Source organism: Ammodytes marinus (assembly GCF_949987685.1).
Source record: "Ammodytes marinus genome assembly, chromosome: 2".
Taxonomy (NCBI): Eukaryota; Metazoa; Chordata; class Actinopteri; order Uranoscopiformes; family Ammodytidae; genus Ammodytes; species Ammodytes marinus.
The window spans coordinates 6557718-6583740 of record NC_137231.1 but is presented as its reverse complement, the minus strand read 5'-3'; the positions used below and the strand labels follow the sequence as shown (position 1 = coordinate 6583740).

Genomic DNA, 26023 nt, shown 5'->3' with positions numbered 1-26023 from the left:
ATAGAAGTTCTTTGAGATAAAATGTATATATCACCACATCTCCACTCATTCAAAATGCAAGCAACAACATGCAACCATGTGACATTAGCGCCCTAATTTAGCAAAAAAAAAGGATGCTTTACAAGTAACAACCATACAAGTACACTAATCAAGCTTTACTATAAGATATGTGTTTCAAGATTGATTTATTTCTATAAAGTTGTAAATTGACGAAAAGACATAATAACACTGGATCCTACATTTCCCATCATGCAATGTTTGGTTAGACATTCCCTACCCAGTAATATTACTCCCACCTACCCAGTTTGTATGCTTCCTGTGAGAAGTGAAGTGTGCAGGCCGAGATTACCCTGATGACGTCACCCGGCATGACATCATCGCTAATGTTTTATGGCTGTTAAAGAGTAAAGAGTTACAATGATCACGTTATGTAGAGGCTGGATTTCCTCTTCGTCACACGTTCTTTAGACTGTCACCTGCAAAGTTTGTTAGCATGAGGGGATAGTGCTAATTAGAAAGCTATGGAGCTATGGAGAGTTTTTGTATCATTTGTCCAGATATGCATATGTCTGCCTGAAATGTCTAGATCCACTCCCAATACAACGGATGTGAATCCATTCTCGTTGATATTGCCCTGAAACAAAATACTGTATATATACTGTATATATTTGGCTTTTTACAAATGTGTTCATGTCAATGTTGCATCAGGCTGCTTTTATCACAAGCTTTTATTTTGAAAGGCATGATTTTTTTTCTGTCTGTACTTTTCACTGCACTATGACATCAGACTCAGTCACACATGCTGCAGACGAAGCCTTTTTTTTTACAAAGTGACTTCCCAGAGTAAATGCCATGAATATTTAACTGTCATCTCCAGGCAGGAGGAGGAGGAGTCAAAGGACGTGAGGATCTGAGATCAAGTGTGTGAGGGTGTGAATCGCCCCCCGTTTATGGGCCTGGCCATGCACTTGAAAGACCAAGTGATAGATTTGGCAAATAAGCCTTGAGTGAAGGCAACGGACAGCCATTGTTTCTCTGGCTCATTAAAGGAAGTTAAGGTGTTTCACATAGGGTGGCCAGTGGGAATATATTGGGGTTCAATAGTGTTGGCAAATGGCTGGCTGAGGGGAGGTGGCTGTCATTTATTTGATCTTACTCGTGCTTTATGATGCAATCATATGGCCTCACGCTAAACTCAACTTACAGTAACACCATGCCTAAGTGTAGAGAGGGGATCACTAGTAAAGCCATAGTTTTTTTTTTAGCTGAAGGGGCACTTTTTCCTGTTTTTTTTTCTACAGAGGTGTCGCTCTGATTTGTGCTGCTGAAGTTTAGCCGCTGCTAAAGCTCTTTGAGAATTGAGCTGATTCTGTGCTGAACTGCCCCTCAACTCACACTGGAGAGAACCCTGTGTGTCACCCAGCCTACACACATACTGGCCTGCCTCCCCTTCAAAGCAAATCCTCTAAAACATGTCCACGTGAATAGTGAGGATCTGTCAAAACGAAATAGTCTTTGTGTTATTAAGTCAGGGATTGATCACTTTTACAGGATATCTATGTTTCCCTATTGGCAAACCCACGTGTCACTTCCCTTACTGAAGTAAATTATTTTAAATGTACACTGCCTGGCCCAAAAACAGTCACACACTCATATATTTTGTTGAACCACCTTCTAGCTCTGATAACGACATGCATTCGCTGTCGCATCATTTTTATGAGATAATTTTTTTTGGCGCATAAGGTTGCTGAAACCCAGACCTGACCCAACTGAAGCAACCCCAGATCATACTGTACAATACCACACAGGCTTGTACAGTAGGCACTAGGCATGATGGGAGTGTCACTTCATCCACTTCTCTTCTTACCCTGATGCACCCATCACTCTGGAACAGGGTCAATCAGGTCTCATCAGACCACACAACCCTTTTCCATTGCTCTCCAATCTTTATGATCCCTAGATAATTGAAGCCTTTTTTGTGATTAACCTCACTGATAAGTGTTTTTCTTAAGGCCAGGACACACCGGCCCGATAATCGGCCATCGGACATGGTCGGAGAGTCTGGAGGGGGCGGGGACACGAATCTGTTTGGTGTGTTCGGTGACGTCGGCCGTCGTAGATGTCGTCGGGCTTCTTTTCAGCCGATTCAACATGTTCAATCGGCGTCGGGCAGTCTTTCAGTCGGAGCAATTTGATTGGTGGAGGGCTAGCGACTCAGTGAAACCCGGAAGTGAGGCGGGTAGCACAAACAGCAGTGCCACGCAGGCAATGTCGTAAAACTCTCAACACATTGTTTTGCATCATTTCGTTGGCTTGATATTTAATACTTGGGATCATGAGGACCGAAGAAATCGAGGAACAACTTATCAGCATGGTAGAGGATAGACCGTCGCTGTTTGCGGTTGCTGACAAAAATGACTCCAACCGGCTGTCCCATCATTTCCGGTTTACGTATATTTTTTTTGGGCCACAATGCAGATTAGCGCTGCCTGCTGTTATGGAGACATTACGTTCCGCGCAAGCGCAGAGCGTACGGAAAGTCAGCAGTCGGCTCGGTCTGTTCTTGGCACCTTTTTGGCCGCGACGGGCAGACTGGAGCTGCCTGAAACGGCAGACTCCAATTTCGGTCGACGGTCGGTAGTCGGACCGATGTGTCCTGGCCTTTAAGGCTACACAGCTGTTAAGTCCCAATCCCTTAAGAACTCTTCGCATTGTACATGTGGAAATGTTGTTACTTTCACTTTTAAACATGGCCAGGAGTTGTACTGTGGATATTTTACAATTTGATTTCACCAAACGTTTAAGTGATGTCCCATCACGATCATTCAATATTTTTTTCCGACTACATTTCTTCCTTGAAGATGATGGTTCACCACTAGCCTTCCAGGTTTCAGTGATACGTTAGCAGTGTTGGGAGTAACGCGTTACAGGAAGTAATGCATTACTGTAATGCATTACGTTTTGCTGTAACGCAGTAATGTAAGGCATTACAGAAAAAAAATGGTAATGTGTAACTCTCTAAAGCTCAGTAACGCGCGTTACAATGCATTTTAAACCCGAAATTGACTGGTTTGTTGTTTTTATACAAATTGGCCAACACCGCGAGATTCGCAGAGGAGAAAAAAACCCGCGCTAATGTTACTGCTTGAGGAGAAGAAAACTCGATTTGCTGCTACAATTGATTCCAAAGATTCGCTAGCCTACTGGCTTCCGTCTCACTGCCCAAGTTATTGAAAACCTTTGTGGTGTTTGGAGACTCTGACATGAAAGCACGTATCACTCTGCAGTTACTGTGCTCAACGAGCAGCGGGTGGTGCCGCGAGCCCCTCCCCGTCTCAAAGCACTAATAGGCCTTTCACACCAAAATGAACCAAGAGTCAGTTCCAGGCTGGTGTTGGGGTCAGTTCAAAACTGGTTACAGCCTTATCCCAGTTATGAACCGGTTGGTTTCACATCGACCGGAGACAGCCATGGAGCCGGCAAGAGAGTAACGTCATGACGTCACTGTAAACGTGTGTGTACGTCGCCCAACGCCGCTGCTCTTGTGGCTAACGCTAAAGCTACCGCTAGCTTTAAGCACAACAACAGCGGCGAATACGTCTTATTTTTACACGTGCTAGCTCTCGCTTTGCTTTCTTAACCAAACAGGACCCATACAGCGTATTCTCGCCGGTCAATTTGATCGCTACGTTCGGTAATTATGTTATGTTTACGTCTCGTAGTAGCGGTGTTTTTAAACATGGCGGGCATGAGGTTTTAGTTGGTCTGGTTGGTCAGGATAATCCCTCCCCCGGCCGCTGGCGCAAGCAGTTCACTTCAAACCCTGCTCAATCCTGGGGTATGAGTTGAACCGTTTTTTACGGCCCGTAGCAGGCTTTCTGGCGGTGTGAAACCAAAACACTGGCTCTAACTCCGAACTAGCGCCGATTTTGCGGCGGTGTGAAAGGCCTATCAGAGGCGGTCAGTCTCGGAGCAGCCCCTCGGAGCGAGTCCCAGCCTGCTGTCACAAAAATTATGAAATCTTAACATAACGGCGGCAGTGATGGTGCGTAAAGGACAGCGCAGTTGGCAAGCTCTCCTCAGCACTACAAGTGCTGCAGCAAAAAAGCCACAGTAAGAGTTGATCGCTTTGTCGATTCATGCCTCTGACACACACGTCGACTCCCAACATAATGAGTCGAGGCTTTGAATTCAATGCTGGGGGTGTTGAGCTCTTTGCCGATTTCCCGTGCCTTTTTATAGCCTACTATAGTCTCACCGCGTTCTCTCTCCCAGCGCAAAAACGCACGTCCCAGCTGCTTCAGAGCACACAACCAGTGTTCCACCCGAAAAAAAGAAAAGAAACAAGGTGGACACAGACCCTTAAGCTTAATGATCGCTCTGGTAACGGGCATTCCCTTACTGGACGCCGAATATTAGACCCCACGTATAAGACGACCCAACTTTTTACGACCTATTTGTAGGGGAAACCCCCAGTCTTATATTAAAAACATCACCGCTGCTTGTAACACTTTTACATTGGTGAAGTTTGTATTTATCAATGTAGCGAGTTGCGAGACAAGTGCAGGCTGAGCTTTTTTTTCAGCACCCCCTGTTGAGAATATGTTCCCGTGGCTATGTGTGCGTCTGTTTTATGTTGGCGAGCCTGAGTAAGTAGCCTATATTTTAGAGAAGTTTCACATCAGGCCAGCCTATTATGTAGCCTGATGATGCGCCGAGTCCTTTTATTTATTTATTTATTTATTTATTTTTGCCTCGCACCCGGCCGAGAGTCAAGCAGCTCCGCAGGGCGGAGTCCGCCCGACAGCATGTCGTTCAAATAGGCTGCTGCATCCAAATCATCCCTCAATCACCAATTTGATACCACAAAAGTTGCCAGCGTGTCTGTTTCTCCCCAGCGCACAGCAAAGGAGATATATATTTAGGCTACTGTTGTTATTATAAAATGTCACGCAAGAGAGACGATAAACAAACATAACGGGCAGTTATCATTTGATTAGATGGCAAGATGATAAGGCAGATTATTTGGGACAACTAAAAAAGGCAAAAGTTGATGATGATGTGAACAATTTGTTTGTGCTTTTAAGTCGCCAGAACGCAAGAGACAAGTCTTTGAGGCTCAATTTACTTTTTCAATCTACAGTAGTAGGCTCTAGCTCTATTGATATTAATATAGGCTAAATAAATACCTAAAGATACAGTATTTCTATTATAAAATGTATTGCACCATGAGCCATAACTGTGACCATTATATTATATAGCCTACTTTTGTTAGCCTTAAGCCTAGCTCAGTCATTATGCCATACTCACCTCCTGCTGTGTAATGAGCTGCATTGAAAACAGCAAATCCATATTTCCTGTTATTTTGGTGAAAGTAATGTAAAAGTAGTGTAATGCCTTACAATTCAAAGACAGTAATATTGTAATGTAACTAACTACTTTGAAATGACAGTAACGAGTAATAAATACCGCATTACGCTTTTGAAGTAACTTGGCCAACACTGTACGTTAGACACTTTACTTTAACCCATTTTCAGTAGTTTTAGAAATGTCCTTAGTTGATTTCTTTGTTTTAATGAGGCCAATATCTTTTCCACGACCACAGCACATGTCTTCTGACATGTCTGTTTAAGAAATAAGAAGCTATCCACTGCATCAGTTCGGGTTAAATAGCTTGTTGCCAACTGAAACATATTAATCAATGTGTTTATGTGGTTGTAAAATAAATACTTCTTCAGGACCAACCAATTAAAGGTTCACTATGTAACTTTGGGTGTGTCAGAGGCAAATTCTCATAACTTAATAAAAAAAAAAGATCATCACAGGAAAACTGAATCCCAGGAACACCGTTTGAAACCGTTAAAAAGCTACACATGAAAAGTAACTTTTTGTTGTTGTTTACAGAAGCATGGCCCACAAACATATTCCACTGCTTACATCTGGTTCCAGGTGCCACAAAATGATTTTTCTTTTGATTTATGATATAATTATCCAATACTAAGAATGATATGTAGAGAAATCATGTTCTCTAAACTAACTACAGGCTCTGATCTCCCCTCCCCTGAACATTATTTGAAATGAGAATAATCCTTAGTTGAAGCGCGATTGAAATAGGCGAGAGGCTATGCTTACTTTTTAAACGATAGATTGGCATTAATCTGCTCTCATAAGTGTTAAATTCACCCTTGCTTGACCTTGAAAAAATTCTTAGATTTTTATCAACAGCGGCAAGAATATTTCTGTGCTTTCTCTTGAGTCGCCTTAACCTCTGCGCCATATAGAGTTAATCACCCCAATCGCTAAAATTCTAATCCCAGGACGGGCTCACCGTGTGACGCCCCATTGTCTCTGTACAGTATGGCTGGCCCTGCCGTCTTCAAATTTAAAACCTCGCACCATTTAAATGGTAATCTGTCTCTCTGGGCTTTTAGAAGTCCTCCATTCACCATTCATTATCTGGGGAGAGGCTTTATGCCATGTGCCCCCCCACCTCCTTCTAATTACCTTTAGTACATAAACCCCACAGCCCGCTATCACCCCCCCCCTCTCTCTCTCTCTGTGGGAGGCTTAGCTCTCAGCTCAGTCACATGCCTCTGATGAGCTGACCCCTTTTTAATTATAGACACACAAAAAAGGGCTTAATCCCGCTCATTGGAATATTAAAGATGATGTAACAGTTGGCCTGTTTATTGTCAAAACAGTGCGCCTTTTAATCAGTGACTGACGGGGGACTAGGTCAAACGTCGACAACACTCACAAATATCGGGTTCCCTCCTGTCATTTCCTGTGTTTGTTTGTGTGTGTGTGGCCTCTTGAGCATCTTCATCTAAACCCCTAAACAGGTCAACAAGAGCAACCTTGTTGTATGGCAGAGTTATACAGATGCAAACTGACAAGGTTTAGTCAAATAAATTGTTGACCTTTTAAGGCCAGGACACACCAGTCCGACTACCCGAAAATGGAGACTGCTGATTCAGGGAGCTCCAGTCTTCCGCGGCCGAAAAAGTGCAAAGAACACACCAAACCGACTGCTGACTTTCCGTACGCTCTGCGCTTGCGCGGGACGTAATGTCTCCATAACAGCAGGCGGCGCTAATCTGTATTGTGGCCCGAAAAAATACGGAAGCCGGAAATGATGGGACGGCTCTCTAGACCAGGGGTCACCAACACAGTGCCCGCGGGCACCAGGTAGCCCGCAAGGACCATATGAGGCGCCCGCAGGCCTGTTCTAAAAATAGCATAATAATCTGTTTCCGACCTTTTTTAAATCATTGTTGATAATTATTGTGAGAAATCATTAACATGATCAGTGGCTTCACATAGATGAATATCATTAATCATTAATAATAATATATAACTAAAGGCAAACTGAGCAAATTTGTTATTTCAGAAGAGTGTATCAAACTGGGTGCCCTTCGTATGACTCAGTACCCATGAAGTAGCCCTCAGGTTCAAAAAGGTTGGTGACCCCTGCTCTAGACCATAAACATAGATAGAAATACGTATTTATATCTATGGACCATAAAGAGCACCATTTTTAGCAGAGAGTGTTTGTTGAGCATGGTGTCAAGCAATCAACAAGGGTTGATGCATGTGAGTACTCGCTGAACGAAACAAACAAACACATTAAAACGATGGCTAACTGTTGTTAGCTGTTTGTGCTACCCGCCTTACTTCCGGGCTTCACTGATTCGCTAGCCCTCCACAAATCAAATTGCTCCAACTGAAAGACTGCCCGCCGCCGGCTCAAAAGAAGCCCGACGACATCTACTACGACCGATTTCACGGCACACACCAAACAGATTCGTGTCCCCGCCCCCTTCCGACTCTACGACGGCGATTATCGGGCCGGTGTGTCCTGGCATTTATCTGTACTTTAGTATGGAAGAAGACATGTTATGGAAGCAAAATACACAAAAATCTCAAAATTGACCAGTGCTTAATGTCTGCATGCAGTATATAACCTTATTGGAGTAACACGTGCAGTACATTTTCCCTCTGTTAAATGAACAGAGATGCAGCAGCAGTTCTAGAAAGCTCAATCAGTCGCTGCCTTGTTGTTTACACATTGAGCCACGCTAGCCGACCAGCTCGTCTTGCCTCATTATTGGCTTTCCGAGCCACAGAATCCCTTAGGAGGGTAAAGGTCCTGCCTGTGTGTTGTAGAGCAGTGTGTTGCCTTCCACACACCCAGTGCTACATTAATCAGATGTCCGGGGTTAATCTCTCCAGGCTCAGCCCGGAAGCATTAACCTGTTGGGAGCCTTTCATGTCTGCTTGGCTCTCTGTTGGAGACGTGGAGCACGTGCACACGCTCCGTATGAAAGCACACACGCTGCTGTCCACACAGCATAGCCCCCCGTGTCTGTCGTGACCACAGCCTTTTCTTTAGTGCAACATTACAACTAATAACCAGGGATTATGCTTCCTCTTCCGCCTGTGATCAGATATCTGCCAGTGTCAGCTCAGAAAGCTGTTCCTTTCTCTCAAGAAATAAAGAGCTCAAAAGTAATACTAGTACTAGTTGCTATGCTACAAAACGGTTTGACAGTTAACAAGCTTTGTAGCAACTGTTAGCTTGTTAGTTGTAAGTGGGTATTGTTAAGAATAGAAAAGGGTTTGTAACGACGCGTTTTGTGAAAAGACATCAAAATATTTCTACCAAATCTTGTAATAACACCAGCATTATGTTAAAAGCTGACCGATGGACTGTTTAAAAAAAGGGCCAGAATTGAGACATGTTGCATTCCACGCATTCTTCTTTTGTTTCCTTCCTACATTTCCCACAGTGCAACTTGACTGGTCATGAAGCCTCAGGCAGGGGAGAGATGATTGCAGAGGTTTTAACTGCCCAACCCAAAGTTTCTATACATTTCAAAGTTGTAGTCTTCAGACCTATAGGAGGCTGACACCGCATAATATGTGACCTGATGAACATTGTGCCTGATATGCAGTCTTTAGAAAAAATGAATAAAAATAATGTAGTTGATATAAAGAAAATACAACCTTTCACACATGTATTCAAGTAGCAGAACCTGAAGCACCTGGTTCTTTTTCATGTCTTATATCTACCCCAAGAAGCTTGATATCTTTGCTGGTTGTTGTTACGTCCAGGCTTATTTATAATTGTTTGGCTTTGGTTCCATGTGGTTTTTGGTAGAATCACCCATTGCCTGGCCCACAAAGCCCACCACACCCTGCTGTAGTTCTTTCAGACACTTCACACAGAGCTTGTATGGCTACAGATGTTTTTAGCAGATTTTTTTTATCTTGTAGCCCTATACTATTTGGTGTGTATTTGGTGTTTCAGGGTCCTTCTCTGCCTGTAGTCCACCAGTGAAAGCGCCTCCCTCCTATCACACACATTAACATATCCTATCAGCCCTGTCTCGTCCCGATATGTTTGATCCCAGTCAGGGTTGAGATACAGATCAGCAGCAGGCCACATTCCTGCTTCAGCCTGGCCATTCTCTGTAACCATGGAGCCCAAACCATCTGCTCTATCTCTCTCTCTCTCTCTCTCTACAGCTGTAAGCAAAGGGGGTGGGGTAGTAGTAGTAGTGGTGGTGTGTGTGTGTGTGTGTGTGTGTGTACTTGTACAGGTATCTTTGTGGGGACCACTTTGAGCTTTAACCATCGGAGTGAGGACATTTCCGGAAAGTGGGGACATTTAGCCTGGTCCTGACTTCTTTAAATGGCTATTTTGAGGGTTAAGGCTTGTTTATAAGGTTTATGTTAGAATAAGGTTTAGGTTAGGGTTGGTGTAAGGGTCAGGCATTTTAGTGTTGATTGATAGGGTTAGGGTTAAGGGCTAGGGAATGCATGGTGTCGATGAGTGTCCTCACAAAGATAGAAGTGCGTGTGTATGTGTGTGTGTGTGAGAGAGATGTAAAGCTTAACGCCTTGGACAGCAGGGAATGCGCCTCCTACTTATATCTGAGTGAGTTTGAGTGTGTGCAGTATGTATGTGGCCCTGGAGGTAGATGGGGGATTAAGAGAATGTTTTTCAACAGCTTTCTCCCATTGCTTTTCTTTACAGTCTTGAGTGCACACCTTTATGATTAGGGAAGCATCTTCAGAGGGAAGCCTCATCTCTTTGACCCCGTCCCCCCCCCCACACACACACACCCTGTCACACTTATGTTCTCCTGTACATCCACATTCATTTCAAGTGTAATACTCGGGCCCATTTATTTTTTTATTTTTTTATTGCCGTCTAAATGTCTTTTGAATTTTTTTCACAGTCAGCAAGTTCCCAGCCACTTCCTCCTCCTGGCCCGAGCCCCTAAATACCCCCCTCACATGTGTTCCAAATTACCGTCGTCCCCTTATTCCTGTCTCAACAACAAGAGTTCTCCAGAACCGCTGACTCCACCTTTTTGAAATGGTTGTGTGGTACATCCAAAGAGAGGCTGCTATGGACCGCTCCTGGTAGATTACACATACATAAGTGACCAACAAGTTACATGCTGGATGGGTGGATCTGATTTGTAAGCACACTCACACATTCTTTGATGGAGGACAGTTTGACTTAACATTTAAGTAATACTAGGTCTCAGAGGTTCTTCATGCAATTGAAAGGAGAGCCTGTAAACAAATCAGCGGTGTGGTTTTCAGCTTGCTGAATAAAACATGCACAAGACGTCTCTCCACTCCCCTACTGCTGCCTGTTACACCTCCACTTTCACATCATGAGTGTTAGAGCTTAAGTATCTTTTTGGATTAGCCAGTGCCTTGCCTAGTGCTTAAGCTCCAACCGCCCCCATGATCTCAATTAAAAACGTGTGCCTTCAGCAAGGTTCCCCCCCCACACATGTGCATGAATTAGTGGGTGGAAAATTAGGGGTGCAGCTGTACACAAAAGTCACTGTTCGGTATACCTCAGTTTTGAAGTCAAGTTCTCAGTTAAATAGTTTTTTAGGGAACTTGAGTTTAATTAGGTAAACAATAACAGTGACACATTTGTTATGTATAATGTGTTTAAAATGAAACGAAACATACAAATAAAATGTATAAAAAATACATAAAAAATACTGCTGCAAATTCTCCAACTAATAAAACACTTCTCGTATAATGGTGCAAGTTTCGCACCACGATCAAAACAAGCCTGTACATTACGGCATCTTTACACCATCTTAATGCCATTAACGCCATATTGACGCATTGCGGTTCACCTCCGGAACCGCAGCAAAGTACAGTAACTGTTTTGACGGTTCGGTCTCGAATACGTGTATTGTTACATCCCTCTTAGAACTGGTTCTAAAGGCCTCTCTCTCTCCTCCAGATGATCCAGCTGACCAGCGTACCTGCCTTATCTGTGGGGACCGTGCCACAGGCCTGCACTATGGCATTATCTCCTGCGAGGGCTGCAAGGGCTTCTTCAAGCGCAGCATCTGCAACAAGCGCGTCTACCGCTGCAGCCGCGACAAGAACTGCGAGATGTCGCGCAAGCAACGCAACCGCTGCCAGTACTGCCGCCTGCTCAAGTGTCTGCAAATGGGGATGAACCGCAAAGGTAAAGTGTGCGCGCCACAGCGTTTACATTTAAAAACTTTATTTTTTTTTCTAAGTAATTGTATGAAAATCAGTTATTTGTATTACCATAACATGAGCCTAAACATCTACTAAGTGAAATAGTAAAGCGGTGGGGTGCGCCGCCATCTTGCCCCCCGAACGGACAAACGTAACGGCCTTTTTTATATATAGTGGGTTTCCTGGGGAAATGCACCTGTTAGGAGACAAAGAAGAAATACTCATAAATACATCTTCACCTCATCACTTGATATTGTGTAAAGACTTGGGGCAGTGGTGGATGATGCCATCTTAATGCCATAGTAACTAACTTCTTGTACTTGAAGGCCACCATAGCTTCTTTAGATCCTCCCAATGGGTAGGGGTTAGCAAGGGAGTGTTGGCATCTAGAACGTTCACCACTAGATGCCAAAACAGGCTTTATTACACACTGCACTTAAATTAAATATATTTTTAATGTGTGAGTATTTTTTTTAATAAACATTTCCATGAAAACACATAGGTTTTATAATAAAAACTCCTTTACAATGAATGGCCATTAGTGGATTCTCGACACCTGAACCCTAACCTTGAATGTGTTTTGTCCTAACTCCTCTGCGTGCTACAGGTGGCTCAATCCAGTTGAATTAAGTGTAACCATTATTCCACACAATATATCACATCTCTGAATGTTCTGTAATAAAATGTTTTAGTGTTAAATGGGCTCCAACCTGCTCTCAAAGTCCTGCTGAAGGCTGCAATACATCTCTTTGTACTTATAGTTCTTCTGAAGTGCTTAATGTAACACACAGACACACACACTGCAGTGCGCTTACTGTCAGTGGAGTGTGTGTGTGTGTGTGTGTGTGTGTGTTACATCAAGCACTTCAGAAGGACCATAGTGCTCATGCAGAGGGCTAGTAGAAGCTGCCCCCTAGTGGACGAAAAGCAAAAGTGAGCCTTTAAGCTTTATACCATATGAGTGGTATGAGGCTAAATACTGTCCGCTTCTAAAGCATTGACACAAACTAAACTTTCCATCATCCTTAGCACTATTCTGAAGGTTCGTAATGAACGATTTATTCATATGTTATTAATTGTCTGATTTATGACACATTTTCTTCTTAAAAACCTGCTAAAAATCATTTTTTTCGTTCTTTTTTTTAGACCCGTACTTATTATTTTCTGATTTATAAAATGAAAAAAGGCTGTATCCAAAATCTGTTTTGTAGTAACACATTTATTTTAATATTAAAAAAAAATAAAAAATCATAATACAAAAAATGTGAAAAATATCTTAATGTAGGTCATACTCGTATGCTCATACTAGCAAAGTTTCATGATGATATCCATAAGTTAAAGATGTGACCCTCTGCCAACAGAAAGAGAAAAAGTTTTGTCAAAAGTGGAGGAGGAAAGAGGAAAATCACCACATGGAAAATGAACCATATGGAAACAAAGTACTAAGCCGTTTTGTTGCAGCCACTAGGTAGAGCTATGATACTTCTCTGTGCATGGACCCAATAGATTAACATTGCTTTTTCTTTCTCTTTATTTTGTCTTGTAGCAATCAGGGAGGATGGCATGCCCGGAGGGAGGAACAAAAGCATCGGGCCTGTTCAGGTAAAAAAAAAAAAAAAAACACTGACTACATGTTCACTATATATGTTTTGGAAGACATTCACTGAGTCTGACCCCTCCATGTACAAGTTAATAATGCCCTGCCTCAGAGTTCACTCACTCACCATGAATGCTTAGCAGAGTGCAAACCATTCACTTTAATAACACTAGGTTGGAGTGCTGTAATGCGTATAATATAAGCTGTAGGGATACTGCTGAAGCATGTAATGAGAGTTAGCCCCTGACCCTGTTGTATGGTATAATCACTAAGTCTCAGTTTATTATTCCCTATTCACGCTGACCAGAGAACAAATGTTGAGGGAAAAGTGTGACACAAGGCTAAGTAACACTGAGAGGGGATGTGTGGTCAATTCATTCCAGCTCAATTCAATCCAGTCATAAAAATAAATAAAAAGCCCAAGTGCTTCCCTGCTTCCATTAAGAGCCCGGCTTTATTTCTAAAACCCCTAATGAAAAGGAGGACCTCTCTGTCGTTAAAATGGACTGAATTGCCGTTTCAGTGTAGGCGCTGTTGAATAGATAGAAGAAGAAGAAAAGTGAACAGACCCCGAGCCACGGATACAAGACGCCATGTTTCTCAGCAGGCACTAAAGCCTTTCAAAACCTGCTTTTTGTCTGTGTTCTACTGCCGGCATGGATTCTATTATTTTAGTTGACACCGTCACAGGAAGGTGTGTGTGTGTGTGTGTGTGTGTGTGTGTGTGTGTGTGTGTCTCTGTCTCTGATACAAACACACAAACACACACACCTTCCTGTCCTCCCTTTTCTTTGTCTTAGCGCCCCATTTTCATTGGGCGATTGCGTCCTTGCTCCTCAACACTTTCTGTGAAAAGATGCCATTTAATGCTTATCAATTATTAAACCGAGACACGCATATCCCTCCACATGTATTTATCTCTCTGTGTGTGTGTGTGTGTGTGTGTGTGTGTGTGTGTGTGTGTAGATCACAGAGGAGGAGATTGAGCGCATCATGTCAGGGCAGGAGTTCAAAGAGGATGCCCCAGAGCACACCTGGGGGGGCAACAACGGGGACAGCGACCACAGCTCCCCTAGCAATGGAGCCTCGGAGGGCAACCAGCCGTCGCCTGCCTCCACTCTGTCATCCAAGTGAGTCTCCCTTCATCTCCATGTGCTAAACCCATTGAGTTAATGAGTCGGCCCTGACAGTATCAACCCCAGACTCTAGTTAAGGTATTCATCAGCTTGAAGAATGCCCTGAATATTATAACTCTGGCTTTGGCCATGATGGCAAAAAAAAAAAGAAAGAAAAAAATAACTTGCTGCACTTATCTGCTTATCTTGCAATGGAGACGAGTGCATTGTCTATCTAGGCCCTTCTCAAGGACAAATATTGTCTATGACAGGCGCTTATTTTAGTTTTTTTTTGTCTAAACATCAGGGGGGGCGGGGGGGTTATCTCCACACAGGCCTCGTAGACATTCACAGGAATACTTGTTTTTATCAAGCAAAGAGATCTGTGCAGAAATGAACAACAAGTGCCGAATGGCGGGCGCAGTTCACTGCAGGGCTTGGTATGCAGGTACAGAATGCAACATTTTGTCTACGAGTCTTTTTTATTTTTTATTTTTTTATAAAAGAGAACTTAGCTCCAGCAATGCTTCCCTCGGTGAGAGTGAAAGATAATGATGTTATTTTAATTTGTACATTTTAGTTCTGTCATTTTTCAACATAACAATATAAAGACAAGGACATAGAACAAGGACATAATAAGAATAGAAAACCAAACAAAGGAAGGAAAAAATGGCAGACAGCACTCACTAAATACAAAGAAAAGAACAATGTATGAATGTACATGTGTGTATTAATAAGACGAGATGTTCCAGAAAGTCCCACTCAAAGGTAAAAGGCTCAGAAAAGAAGTCCAGGAGGCTGGGCATTAATGGCAGGCCCGGTACAACAGTACAATGCATTACTGACACACAGAACGGGTTTAAGTGTTTGAAGATGATGATGATGACAGAATGGGTATAATACTGTCGGAGCCTCCATATGAAAACATATCACAGGTCCCCTGCCATATACTTTCATACGATGGCTCCGTCGATGTGATGTTACTTCTGGTGCACAGTGGACTGTGGGTCAGAACTTCCAAAATAGAATCTTTATTTCAACAATAAAAATCTGGACCGGATGTAGTAGGCGCAGGGATATTTTTAAGCATGCTGCATTTGATTACAAGAATGAGGACATCCTAAATTTTTTCTACCATACTAAATAACAGGTATTGGAATGCAGGGTTTATATTATATACGTCACCTGTATGACCAAGTGTGAAATTTGAGCCTTTTTGTGTTTTTCCCAGTCGCTCTGTGGAGATGAATGGCTACACAGCGGCACTCAGGGACCAGTACATCAACACCTCCATGTCCACACACTACCAGCTGCTGCCCCACCTCTTCAGCTACGCGGCCCAGTCCGGACTTCTGGCCCCACAGCCCCGAGGCCTCTACCCTCAGTCACACCCTCTGGTGCTACAGCTGGTGGCTGCTGAGGACCTGGCTCCTCTGGCCACCCCTATGCTCATAGAAGACGGGTGAGACGCTACATACACACTTACCCATGCTGTAAGGTACACCATAGACCATGTGCTTTAACAGTAAGCTGATAGGAAGCTGTAGGTTGACTATGCAACTGAAGACTCACTTTTTTGCATTGGCCTTTAACACAAGTTGAGCTTTTGACAAATGTTTTTTTAATTTTTATTTTCATGTGTCTTATATGTTGTTTTGTATTGTATTTTGTACAGCACATTTTGGTCAACTGATGTGCTATAGAAATAAATTTGACATTGACTTTGACTATATAATTAAATTCTGCTAAATGTTTCTGCTAACTGTAGCCCTAAAGGAATTTAGAATTCAGCCTGCCGGTTGGTATTTTGTCTCTATCGGTGACTCAGCCCACGTAGAATTTAGAAGAAAAGATCTGAAGGCTGAACAGACTGCAGATTGGGCTCCATTTACATCTTCATAATAAGATACAAAAAATGTGAATTTACTATGAAACTATGTGGAGAAGGTCACTATAGTGTTGAATATGTGATCAAACACATTGCACCATGTTGGGTCATCCTAATTAGATGTGGTTTTACATAACAAGCCAAAAGGCGAACACTGCAAGTGAATAGAGTTACATCTTTAACTAAATATTGCCATGAAACTTTGGCCAGTTGATTACTTACATTAAAACATTTTGTAAAAAAATGTATTACAACTTTCATCAAAAATGCTTGAATAAATATACCGTAATTTCCGCACTATAAGCCGCACTGGACTATAAGCCGCAGGTGTTTTAATGTTGAATTACCATATGTAAGAGTTCGTGCACAGAGGGGATTGTCGTCCCATTTATTAACATTTCAACAAACAAGTTGCATATTTGCATAACATATTCAAGTGTTACCATTTAGTGCAATCGTAGCTACTAGCTACAGAACATATACTGTGCTGTGTAATAACAGGGTCGGAAAAAGTCGCGGCTTATAGTCTGAAAATTACGGTATATAGAAAAAGTCTCAACATTGACTAGATGACGAGTGATTGAAAAACAATATATTGGGTCTAATCTTAACGTGTGTGTGTGTGTGTGTGTGTGCGTGCCCCCCCAGGTACAAGGTGACCCAGGTGGAGCTGTTTGCCCTGCTGTGTCGCCTGGCTGACGAGCTGCTGTTCCGTCAGATCTCGTGGATCAAGAAGCTTCCGTTCTTCTGTGAGCTGTCCATCGAGGACTACACCTGTCTGCTGAGCTCCACCTGGCAGGAGCTCATCCTGCTCTCCTGCCTCACCATCTACAGCGCCCAGATCTTTGGAGACCTGGCCAACATCACTGCCAAGTACACGCCCTCTGACGACGAACTGCAGGGGTGAGTTGTACAGACAGACACATACTCAATCATCTTTAAAAACCTACTTCACTGGTGGTAATATAAAGGTGTAACTCCTATGTAGTATAAATGTGCAAACATTTTTGAAATTGGTTCATCTTAGCCTGAGAAAAGGCAGAAAGAGTGTTTTATGGTCTCACTGTCTAACCCTACATTTTACTAGTGTGACATCACACTAGTAAAAATGTAGGGTTAGGATTAACAGGACAACTGGGCCAAGGGAAGACTGAGGAACTACTGAGGGGAAGAAAAACTCATTCATTATATTCTAATAGTTCCGTATGGGTGAAAGTATTTTTTTAATTGTATAGCAGCTTCAAAAACAAAGTTACCGAGTGCTTGACAGATATGATTGAAAACTGTTGGCAGAATCAGGTGGGCTCTTGTGGTGTAGTGGTTAGAGCGTGGTTCATTTACTAATCACAAAATACTATGTACAGGTCTTCAAATGTCTTTTTTGGCATGTCTCTAAGAAGAAAATGAATCAGACAAATAACAACACGTGAACAAATCGTAATGTAATAACCTTCAGAATATTGCTACGACTGATGATGGAAAGTTTAGTGGATGGAAGTGCTTTAGAAGTGGCGATTCCTTATTCAGAGGAATGATGAAATAATAGCCGTTTAAAGATGGTTTTATGGGAGAAATATACAGACGAAAACATACAAGGTTTAGTCAAATAAACACTTTAATGTAGCTTTGATTAATATTAGTATGAAAGAAGACATTTTATGGAAGCGAAAATAGACAAAGATCTCCGGTGTTTGAAAAATGCCTAATATTTCACTGAGAAGAAAGGTGGATATCAGGAATTAAATGTGGGGGGGATATTGTTGTTGGACCTGGGCCAGTGAAGCGGTGTGTGAACGGGAGGCCTCCTCAGGACAGAGCTGTGGCTAGCACCGTCTGCTGGCATGTTGAAATACACACACAGGTCCCGGGCTGGGTTAGAATAGGATGTGTGTGTGTGTGGTGGGGGGTGAGGGGTGGGGTTCTCAGGGTGTAAATCAGGGCCGAATTATCTAACCTTATGACACACACTCTCTTAATATACTGCGCTGTTCTGCCGCTTCGCTCAATTTGCCTGTAGTTTAAGTTGTGAATACCTGATTTACAGTAGGCCAAGCTACAGTTTTATGACAGAGATTGTGAAGTGTGTGTGTGTGTGTGTGTTAGAGCCAGGAAGACCTGATAAGCTTTGATTAGTGGTATTAAGCTTGGGGAATCTTTTTCTAACTTCAGCTTCAGAAAGCTGTGGGATCATTAACTTCCATGAAGGATCTGACTTGTTGCCTCCCTCGTTTTGTTCCAAAAGTTTCTCACAAAGTTCCAGGTAAAGGTATTCTACGAAAAAACCCCTCATTAATGTACACCATGATTGATTTTTTTTTCTCATTGGCATTAAAGCGGCTACGAGTAACATTTAAATATCTTTTAAACAGCCTCATGTTTCCTCTCATAATCATAAATTACCTTTAACAGCAAACGAGACCATCAGTGCAAAGAAAGACGTTTTTATATAGTTTTTATTGCTGCATTTGATCTGGTCGTACACCCAGTCCGATTTTCGGTTCACGCGTGCATGCTCTATGGTCACATATCCGTATTGGTCACAGATTTCAGTGTGGCGCAGGAACGTGAATTGAGAAGCCTATCCCTCCTGGTGAGGGAAGGGGAGCGGGAGCCTTGTTTGAGACAGTTGTTTGTCGTCATAATGACTGATAACGGGGCTGAACCAAAAAAGAAAATGCAATGAAGAAAAGCTAAAAGTGAGAGTGATAGTCGGGCGGGAGGGCGTTGCCAAGCAACGTATACACAATTTCATGCAGCGAAACTAGACTGCAGTGTTTACTCCTAAATGAATGAGCGGTAGCCTACTAAAACAAAGTTTACTTTGCCTCACCAGCATCATCAGATGACCATTATTCATCGGAAATAGTCATTATTTATTTACAACATAAACACATTAGCTCATCATGATCCATACTAACTGCCATCTCTCGTTCATTCGCTTTGTGTGGGGACACGGACTCGTTCAGCTCCGTGAGAGGTGACACTGCATCAACTCATTGCAATCAGGTGTGTTTAGCACTTACTGGCATTAGTTGATGCTGTGTCACCCATAGACTCACGGAGCCGAAAAGAGTCCGGTGCCCTCACACTTTCAACACACGGACACGCACCATATTGCTTCCTGATTATTTGAATCCTGCACTCCCTGCACGAGCTACAAAACAGCTTCACGACAGCTGGCGTCGTAATAATACTACCGCTTTTGTTCAAAGGTGTCGCCAACGTGCCGACTTACTCGTAGTAGCTTTAACTGAAAATATTTTTCTTTTTCAATTTTAACATGATCAACACCAAATTATTTACACAGCCTCAGTGGCCTACGATACTCATGTCTCTAGAAAGTCCTATCATCATTCAACTTTGGGAATACATGCCTAACAAGTGTAGTAGCATGTTACAGCTTAGGCGGCTGAAAATACACGTCTATAAAGTTTTAGTTGAGAAATGTCAAGAAAAATTGTGAGGGAATGACTGCCATTGCCATGCGGAAACATAAAAAAAATTCCCCCATATCCACTGGGAATTATTTAGTTTATTATATTATGTACATTCATAAGCGCTGAATCTTTTTCCCAGCATAATTGACCCGTGTGTGTGTGTGTGTCCTTAGCTTCAGTGAGGACGGCATGGAGGTGATGGAGAGGTTGATCTATCTGTTTCGCAAGTTCCACCAGCTGAAGATCAGTAACGAGGAGTACGCCTGTATGAAAGCCATCAACTTCCTCAACCAAGGTACAGTAACAAGCAACACTCCTCTGTACATATCGCTTTACATTTTTAAAGTTATATTTAACATCATTATTTTACATGAACAGTATGCTATTTCACTAGTTATTATTTCCATGTACAGTATTATATTTAATCTACATTTAGTTTAATTATGCATTCTAAATGTACTTCATATTTCTATATCTGCACTCTGTCCTTGTACTACATATGTGTTCATTTGTGTCTCAGGTGTTGCTCTCTTCAGCTATGTTTTTTCTTCTTCTATATATTGCATTTTTGAGAGGAGCCTTGGACTTGAGATTTTCATTGCCAAATACTGCTGCTGTAATTATTGTGTATATGAAAAAGAAACCATCTTGTGTGTGTGTGTGTGTGTGTGTGTGTGTGTGTGTGTGTAGATATCAGAGGACTGTCCAACGTTTCCCAGCTGGAGCAGTTGAACAAGCGCTACTGGTATGTGTGTCAGGACTACACCGAGTACAAGTACGCACACCAGCCCAAACGCTTCCCCGAGATCATGATGTGTCTGCCGGAGATCCGATGCATCGCAGGTAAGGCCTCCACAGTACTGAATGGGCACAACAGGCCCATACAACACGTGGAATATGTCTATTATGTGGTGTAAATGAACACTTCTGCCGTTGGATGCTGGTAGCTGTAGACATGTATTCTTGTTTTTAAATACTAGTAAGAATGCTAATCCTCTTAGTTGTTAAATTAAGTTAAATGTACAGCTTTTCAACAATGAGAAAAACATAACAACAAACGACGATTTCCGACGATTGAAACTAATTATGAAATGAAAACAGTATTTCTGTTAAAGAGAAAATCCTAGTATTGAGTGTGATTATGATTTGTCAGATTCAAATGTCCATTAAGGCAAGACACGGCCTGAAAATGTTTTCTTCTTCAAAGCACTGGCCAAGTTTAATTTGCTTCCAAATTTAATTTGTCTTCTTTATAGTCAAATTTTGTATTAGGGATAACCTCTTGAGCTGAACCCATCCGTCATTCTAGTATAAATGAACAGTTCAAATTGGTCAATTAGGTGTTTATTTGACTAAACCTTGTCTGACTGCGTCTGTTTATTTGTCCTATACAACCATCTAAGAGATGTAAGTGTTTTCATTTATAAAATGAAAAATGGCGGCATCGGAAAAATCTGACAATAACATTTCCTTCAACTCAGTTGATGTTGGTTTTATCCAACATCTAGATTAAGCTAAACTAAGCTAATCAGGAGCTAAAATGTTGCATTGTTGTTATTGTGGTTTTGCAGGGAAGTTGGTGAACGTCCCTCTGGAGCAGCTGCCCCTCTTGTTCAAAGCAGTGTTGCACTCCTGCAAATCCAGCCTGACCAGTCACAGGAGCGTCCCGTCGCCCGCCGCGGGGAACTAGGGCCCCCAGACCACCCCCCCACCGCACCCACAAGCCGAGGGACCGGTCTCCCCTCGTATGAATGTGACAAGCAGCTAGTTTGTTTTTTGTAACTTTTTTTCTTTCTTTATATATTTATTACACGACAGAGCTGAATGTATGCTGATTTACACTGTGCACATGCTTCTGTACAAAACAAATGCTCGTAGATGCATTGGTCTTTGGAGTTTACAAGTGTGTATCCAGTTTGCTCAATGTGTCAGTGTTGCTATTGTTAGAGCTAGAACTTTAAAAGAGTTTATTTTATTCAGGACGGGGCGGATAGACAAAAAAAAGTGTGACGGGTGTTTTGAGACTACCTCAGGAAAAGATGTTGTTGCTATTTTTCGGGTACCTTTTTCTTGCTGTTTAAAATGAAGAGTTGCCCAGTCTAAAACCAAATCCCTGTGGATGCCTTGGCACACCTCAATCAGACTGAATGTTCAAAGGAAGCTGCATCAAATCAAACATTGAACAACAGTGTTTTTCGTTACACTGAAAAACGCTAAAATGATTTAGCAAAAATGTAGCTACTTCATCTGCATGGACTCTTTAGACATGCTGCTTGTATGGAAGGCAGTCTTGTCGATTTAACATTCCATGAGTTTAAGTTGTTGGATCTTTTGTTGAAAAGAAAAAGGAGGATACGGGTATTTTTTACAATCGTAGACTGGGGATATTAGTCTTTATTGCAGGGGAAAGGGGAGAATAGCTAGGTTTGCTGTTTTTAGTTTTATTGTTTTTTCTTTTTTGACCAAAGTGTTATGCAATGCTTTTTTCAAACACCCATTGATGGGTATGGAAGTTGATGGCTCCAAAGAAAAAAAAAATCCTTATCAATGAAGGATCAGGATAAGAAATGAATCAATCTGTGTCAGAGAGGTGAGCCCTCTGTTGGACAGACGAGTACGTTGCCGGATTTCATTCTAAATGCTGCTAATCGTGCGCATGCATTCTTGTGCACACATGTACGCACAGAGCAGATGTGATTCCCAGTCTGTTTGCCTTTCTTGTCGGATGGCTATATTTGTTGGGGTTCTGCTGCCTTCAGTGCCAGGAACTTGATGTATTGTAGCCTGCTCTCAACACACAATCACCTTAATGTAAGGCCCACGGTAGGACTGGCTGTGTTTGCTTAAAGAACAAACCAAAATAAATACAACACTTGGTTTCTAATGAACCTGAGTGGATAATTGCATTCACCCTGCATTCCAATACCCATACTTCTACTTTTCTTTAGTATGCCAGAATCAGATTAAGCGTGTCCCAATACATGGTGTCAAATACAGTATGCCAAAAATACCCGGATGCCCTAATACATCCAAATGCATTTTGCAGTATGCAATCCAGCATGCTCTAGTTTGTAGTATAGTGAAAAGAAAAAGTATGTGATTTGCAACGCAGGGTCAGTGTTTGCTGCCCCCAGTTTAAAAAAAACCTGTCGACTCCATTGGTCAGTTCTTATCAGTTGTGGAGGAACTTCTGCTGTTTTCAGGTCTTGTCAGGTCCAATCAAATGTTTTGCACAGACCCAAGACCAGCAGCAGTTTTAGGGGAGCTCCAAAGTGTTGACCTGGTTCAGGTGTGATCCTCATTGTTTTACTGGGTAATGTCGGCCCACACATGACATGTATTTTCATGAGTGGATTCAGTGTGATTGACCCAGGCGCAAGGTTTAGAGAATTTAGGTTGACTTCCCCCTCCGGCGTACCTTCTGTTGACTGATATGCACATTGTTTAGAAGAAAGCCATAGGAAATGGTCTTTATTTTTGAAGAACGAGATGATCAGGTCGCTTGAAGTGTCTTCTTAGATTCCTCAAGCTTTTAAGCCGTTTCACGATGTTACGAACAATTTTTTTGAAATGCAGAAAAAAATGCAGTCCTCGCAACGACTCTCTTTTTTGCACACGGACGGTGAGGTTTTGGGAGAGCTTGACCTTTTGACCTCGGCAACTGCCCCTACCCAGTGTGTTCCTCTCTCTCAGGTCCCCCGCCGACCTGGAACTAAACAGGGTAAAGTGAGTGTTATGTATTGCATTCAGAAAGTACCGCAGCAAACACGCTGATGTACTTTGTTGTGTTAGTAGAAGTAGTTTCCGGGACATTGTAGGTCCTCTTAGAAAGGTGTTTTTTTTTTTTTTTTTTTTTCAACTTTATTTCCCTCAAGGTCCCCTCCTCCCCCTTCATTCAGAGAATGTGGCTGTAGTTTGATTGTGAGACATGCGGGGTGGGAGTTTTACTACTGGGCATTGGTGATGCTCTGTGTGCAGCCTTAACCACACCACCAAGCCAATGCAGTGCTCACTTTCCAATGCTACAGTTAGCCCCCTTTTTCATCTTTTTGATTTTTATACATTTTCATGTACCTTTTTTTTTGTAGTTTTTTTGTGAATGTTTTGGGTTTTTGTTGTTTTTCACTTATACATTGTCTCTCTTTTTCTTTTTCTTTTTGATTGAAGACGACCCCTATCATTTCTTAACTTTTGAATGAATTCTTAACTTTTTTATTTTATTTTTTTGGACATGATTTTTATAACTCATTCCTTTGTCCACGGTGGTTTATGAAAAAGTATTACTCAGGCGATGTCAGCCATGTTTTATATAGACAACACTGTCATCTTAGAGCCTTTTTATATATCATTTGAATATTTTTTCACGTGGGTCAGAGCTTGAACTTTATACCAGCAGGTTTCTCATAGCAGCTAAGATGGGTGTGTGGAGAATATTGTCAGTCTCCCATTTTGTAAAATCTTCAGTCATTCATTTCACAAAAGGCATACAATATTACCTCACTTCCTTGTAGTTGAATGTCGTCATTCAGACAGTCAAAGTGTTATTTGTTCAGGTTTTTAGATAAATTTCTCCTCCTAAAAACAAGAATGGTTTTGAATCCTTAATTTGATCCCAAATTCAGTTTATAAAAAACCTGATACTGTGCGAAATTCCATTCTTCCTAGGGGGCAAAACCCATTTTTTTTTTAAAAACAGACATGGAGCGTTGTAAAAGGTTGTTCACCAGAAATGATATCTAGAACCTTCCAGGATCCCAACCTGGGTGGACAACCTGGTCAACTAGCTGCTGGAAAGCTACAGGGGGCCGACATAGAGCAAATCAGAACCACTGTTTAAGCGAATGGGGGTGGGCTAATAGGGAATTTTTTAAACTTATAGATATCATTATGAAACTTTGCAAGTTGATTACTGACATTAAAACAACAACTTTTTGTATTACAGTATTTTCCAAAAAGTTTGACTAAATATGAAAAATCATCAATATCTTACTAATGATGTGTAAATTTGCATATCTGCAAAGCCCCAAAATCTAGATGTTGGACAAAAGCAGAGTCAATTTGTTTTTAAATTTTTAAAACAAAACAAGTGTCCAACTGCCTGAAGCTTTTCCTAATCACAGTTCAAATTTGATCAATAACCCATAGAAAATAAATTTTTTACACTGTTTTTTCCAAGGGAATGTCTAGCCGTTTCCTAAAATACCAGCTGGAGACTCCAAAAGGACACTTTTAGTCCATGGCTAATGAAATGTAACTGTAAAAAATTTATTTTCTATGGGTTATTGAGGCAGTTGGACACTTGTTTTGTTTTCAAAATTTAAAAACAAATTTACTTTGTTTTCTTCCAACATCTACATTTTGGGGCTTTGCAGATATGCAAATTTACGCGTCATTAGTAAGATATTGATGATTTTTCATATTTATTTAAACATTTTGGAAAATACTGTAATACAAAAAGTTTGTTTTAATGTCAATAATCAACTGGCAAAGTTTCATAATGATATCTATAAGTTCAAAAAATTCCCCATTAGCCCATCCCCATTCACCCCCATTCACTTAAACAGTGGTTCTGATTTGCTATGTCGGCCCGCTGTAGCTTTCCAGCAGCTTGTTGACAAGGTTGTCCACCCAGGTTGTGATCGTGGAAGGTCCTAGATGTCATTTTTGGTGAACAACCTTTTACAACGCTCCATGTCCATAACATCACTTTGCCCCCTGGGTATTCACTTCCATTGTTTTCGAGTGGAGGCAGAATATTCCGAGACCATGACCTCAAAAACCTAGCAGATAGAACCATCACTGTCTGAGTGGCCAAGTGAGAAAATGTTATTTTTTTTTGTTTATTTCTTCTGATGAACTGACCATTTCACCCACACAATCTCAGGGATATGTTATTGTATGCAAATGTGTGGGTGATGGTCAATGCATCATTAAACTGAAAGAAAAAAAAATCCCCTTAAAATCCTTTTCCACTGCTGAGCGAGAATTGAGATTCATAGTAGAGTTTTTTTTCCTAAAATCAAAAAAAAAAAAATTCTGCAGAGGGGCCATTTTGCATAGATGTTAAGCAATTCAACCTAATCTGTGCACACAAACAGTCATGGACTAGTAGGAGCCCTTTTTTACTGTAGGTTCAGGGTGGTCAACAACAAAGTAACTCCAGGAATGTACTGAACATCACAGACGGCAGAGATCTGACAGTGGAATAGGATCTGAAGGGCGGATTTCTTTTCCTTTTAATGTCACAGTAAATAATACCAATACAGGCCTCATCAACATTAAATCCAACCAGTCATTTAGGGCTGCCCTGCTGCCACCGCTCAGATGTCCTGAGTGTTCTTTTTTATTTTTCTGTATTTTTTATTTTTTTTGCAGACAAGGGATAGGTCATTTGCAATTTTCTGTACTGAAACTACCTCTCTATTTGTCATCATGTTGCTTACTTTCAAATAGG

At 41.7% G+C, this 26023-nt stretch overlaps 1 protein-coding gene across 1 annotated transcript in view; it reads left to right on the top strand.

The window, feature by feature from the left end:
• nr6a1a (nuclear receptor subfamily 6, group A, member 1a) overlaps nt 1–21259 on the top strand; it is a gene marked incomplete at both ends in the record, with an annotated part of 112561 nt that extends 91302 nt beyond the window's left edge. The window contains 8 exons of the mRNA XM_080049670.1: nt 11285–11515; nt 13079–13134; nt 14096–14259; nt 15476–15706; nt 16781–17035; nt 19743–19864; nt 20260–20412; nt 21141–21259. Of these exons, the coding sequence (XP_079905796.1) occupies nt 11285–11515; nt 13079–13134; nt 14096–14259; nt 15476–15706; nt 16781–17035; nt 19743–19864; nt 20260–20412; nt 21141–21259 (1331 nt within the window). The remainder of the gene's footprint in view (nt 1–11284; nt 11516–13078; nt 13135–14095; nt 14260–15475; nt 15707–16780; nt 17036–19742; nt 19865–20259; nt 20413–21140) is intronic.
• Nucleotides 21260–26023: the final 4764 nt, after the last annotated feature.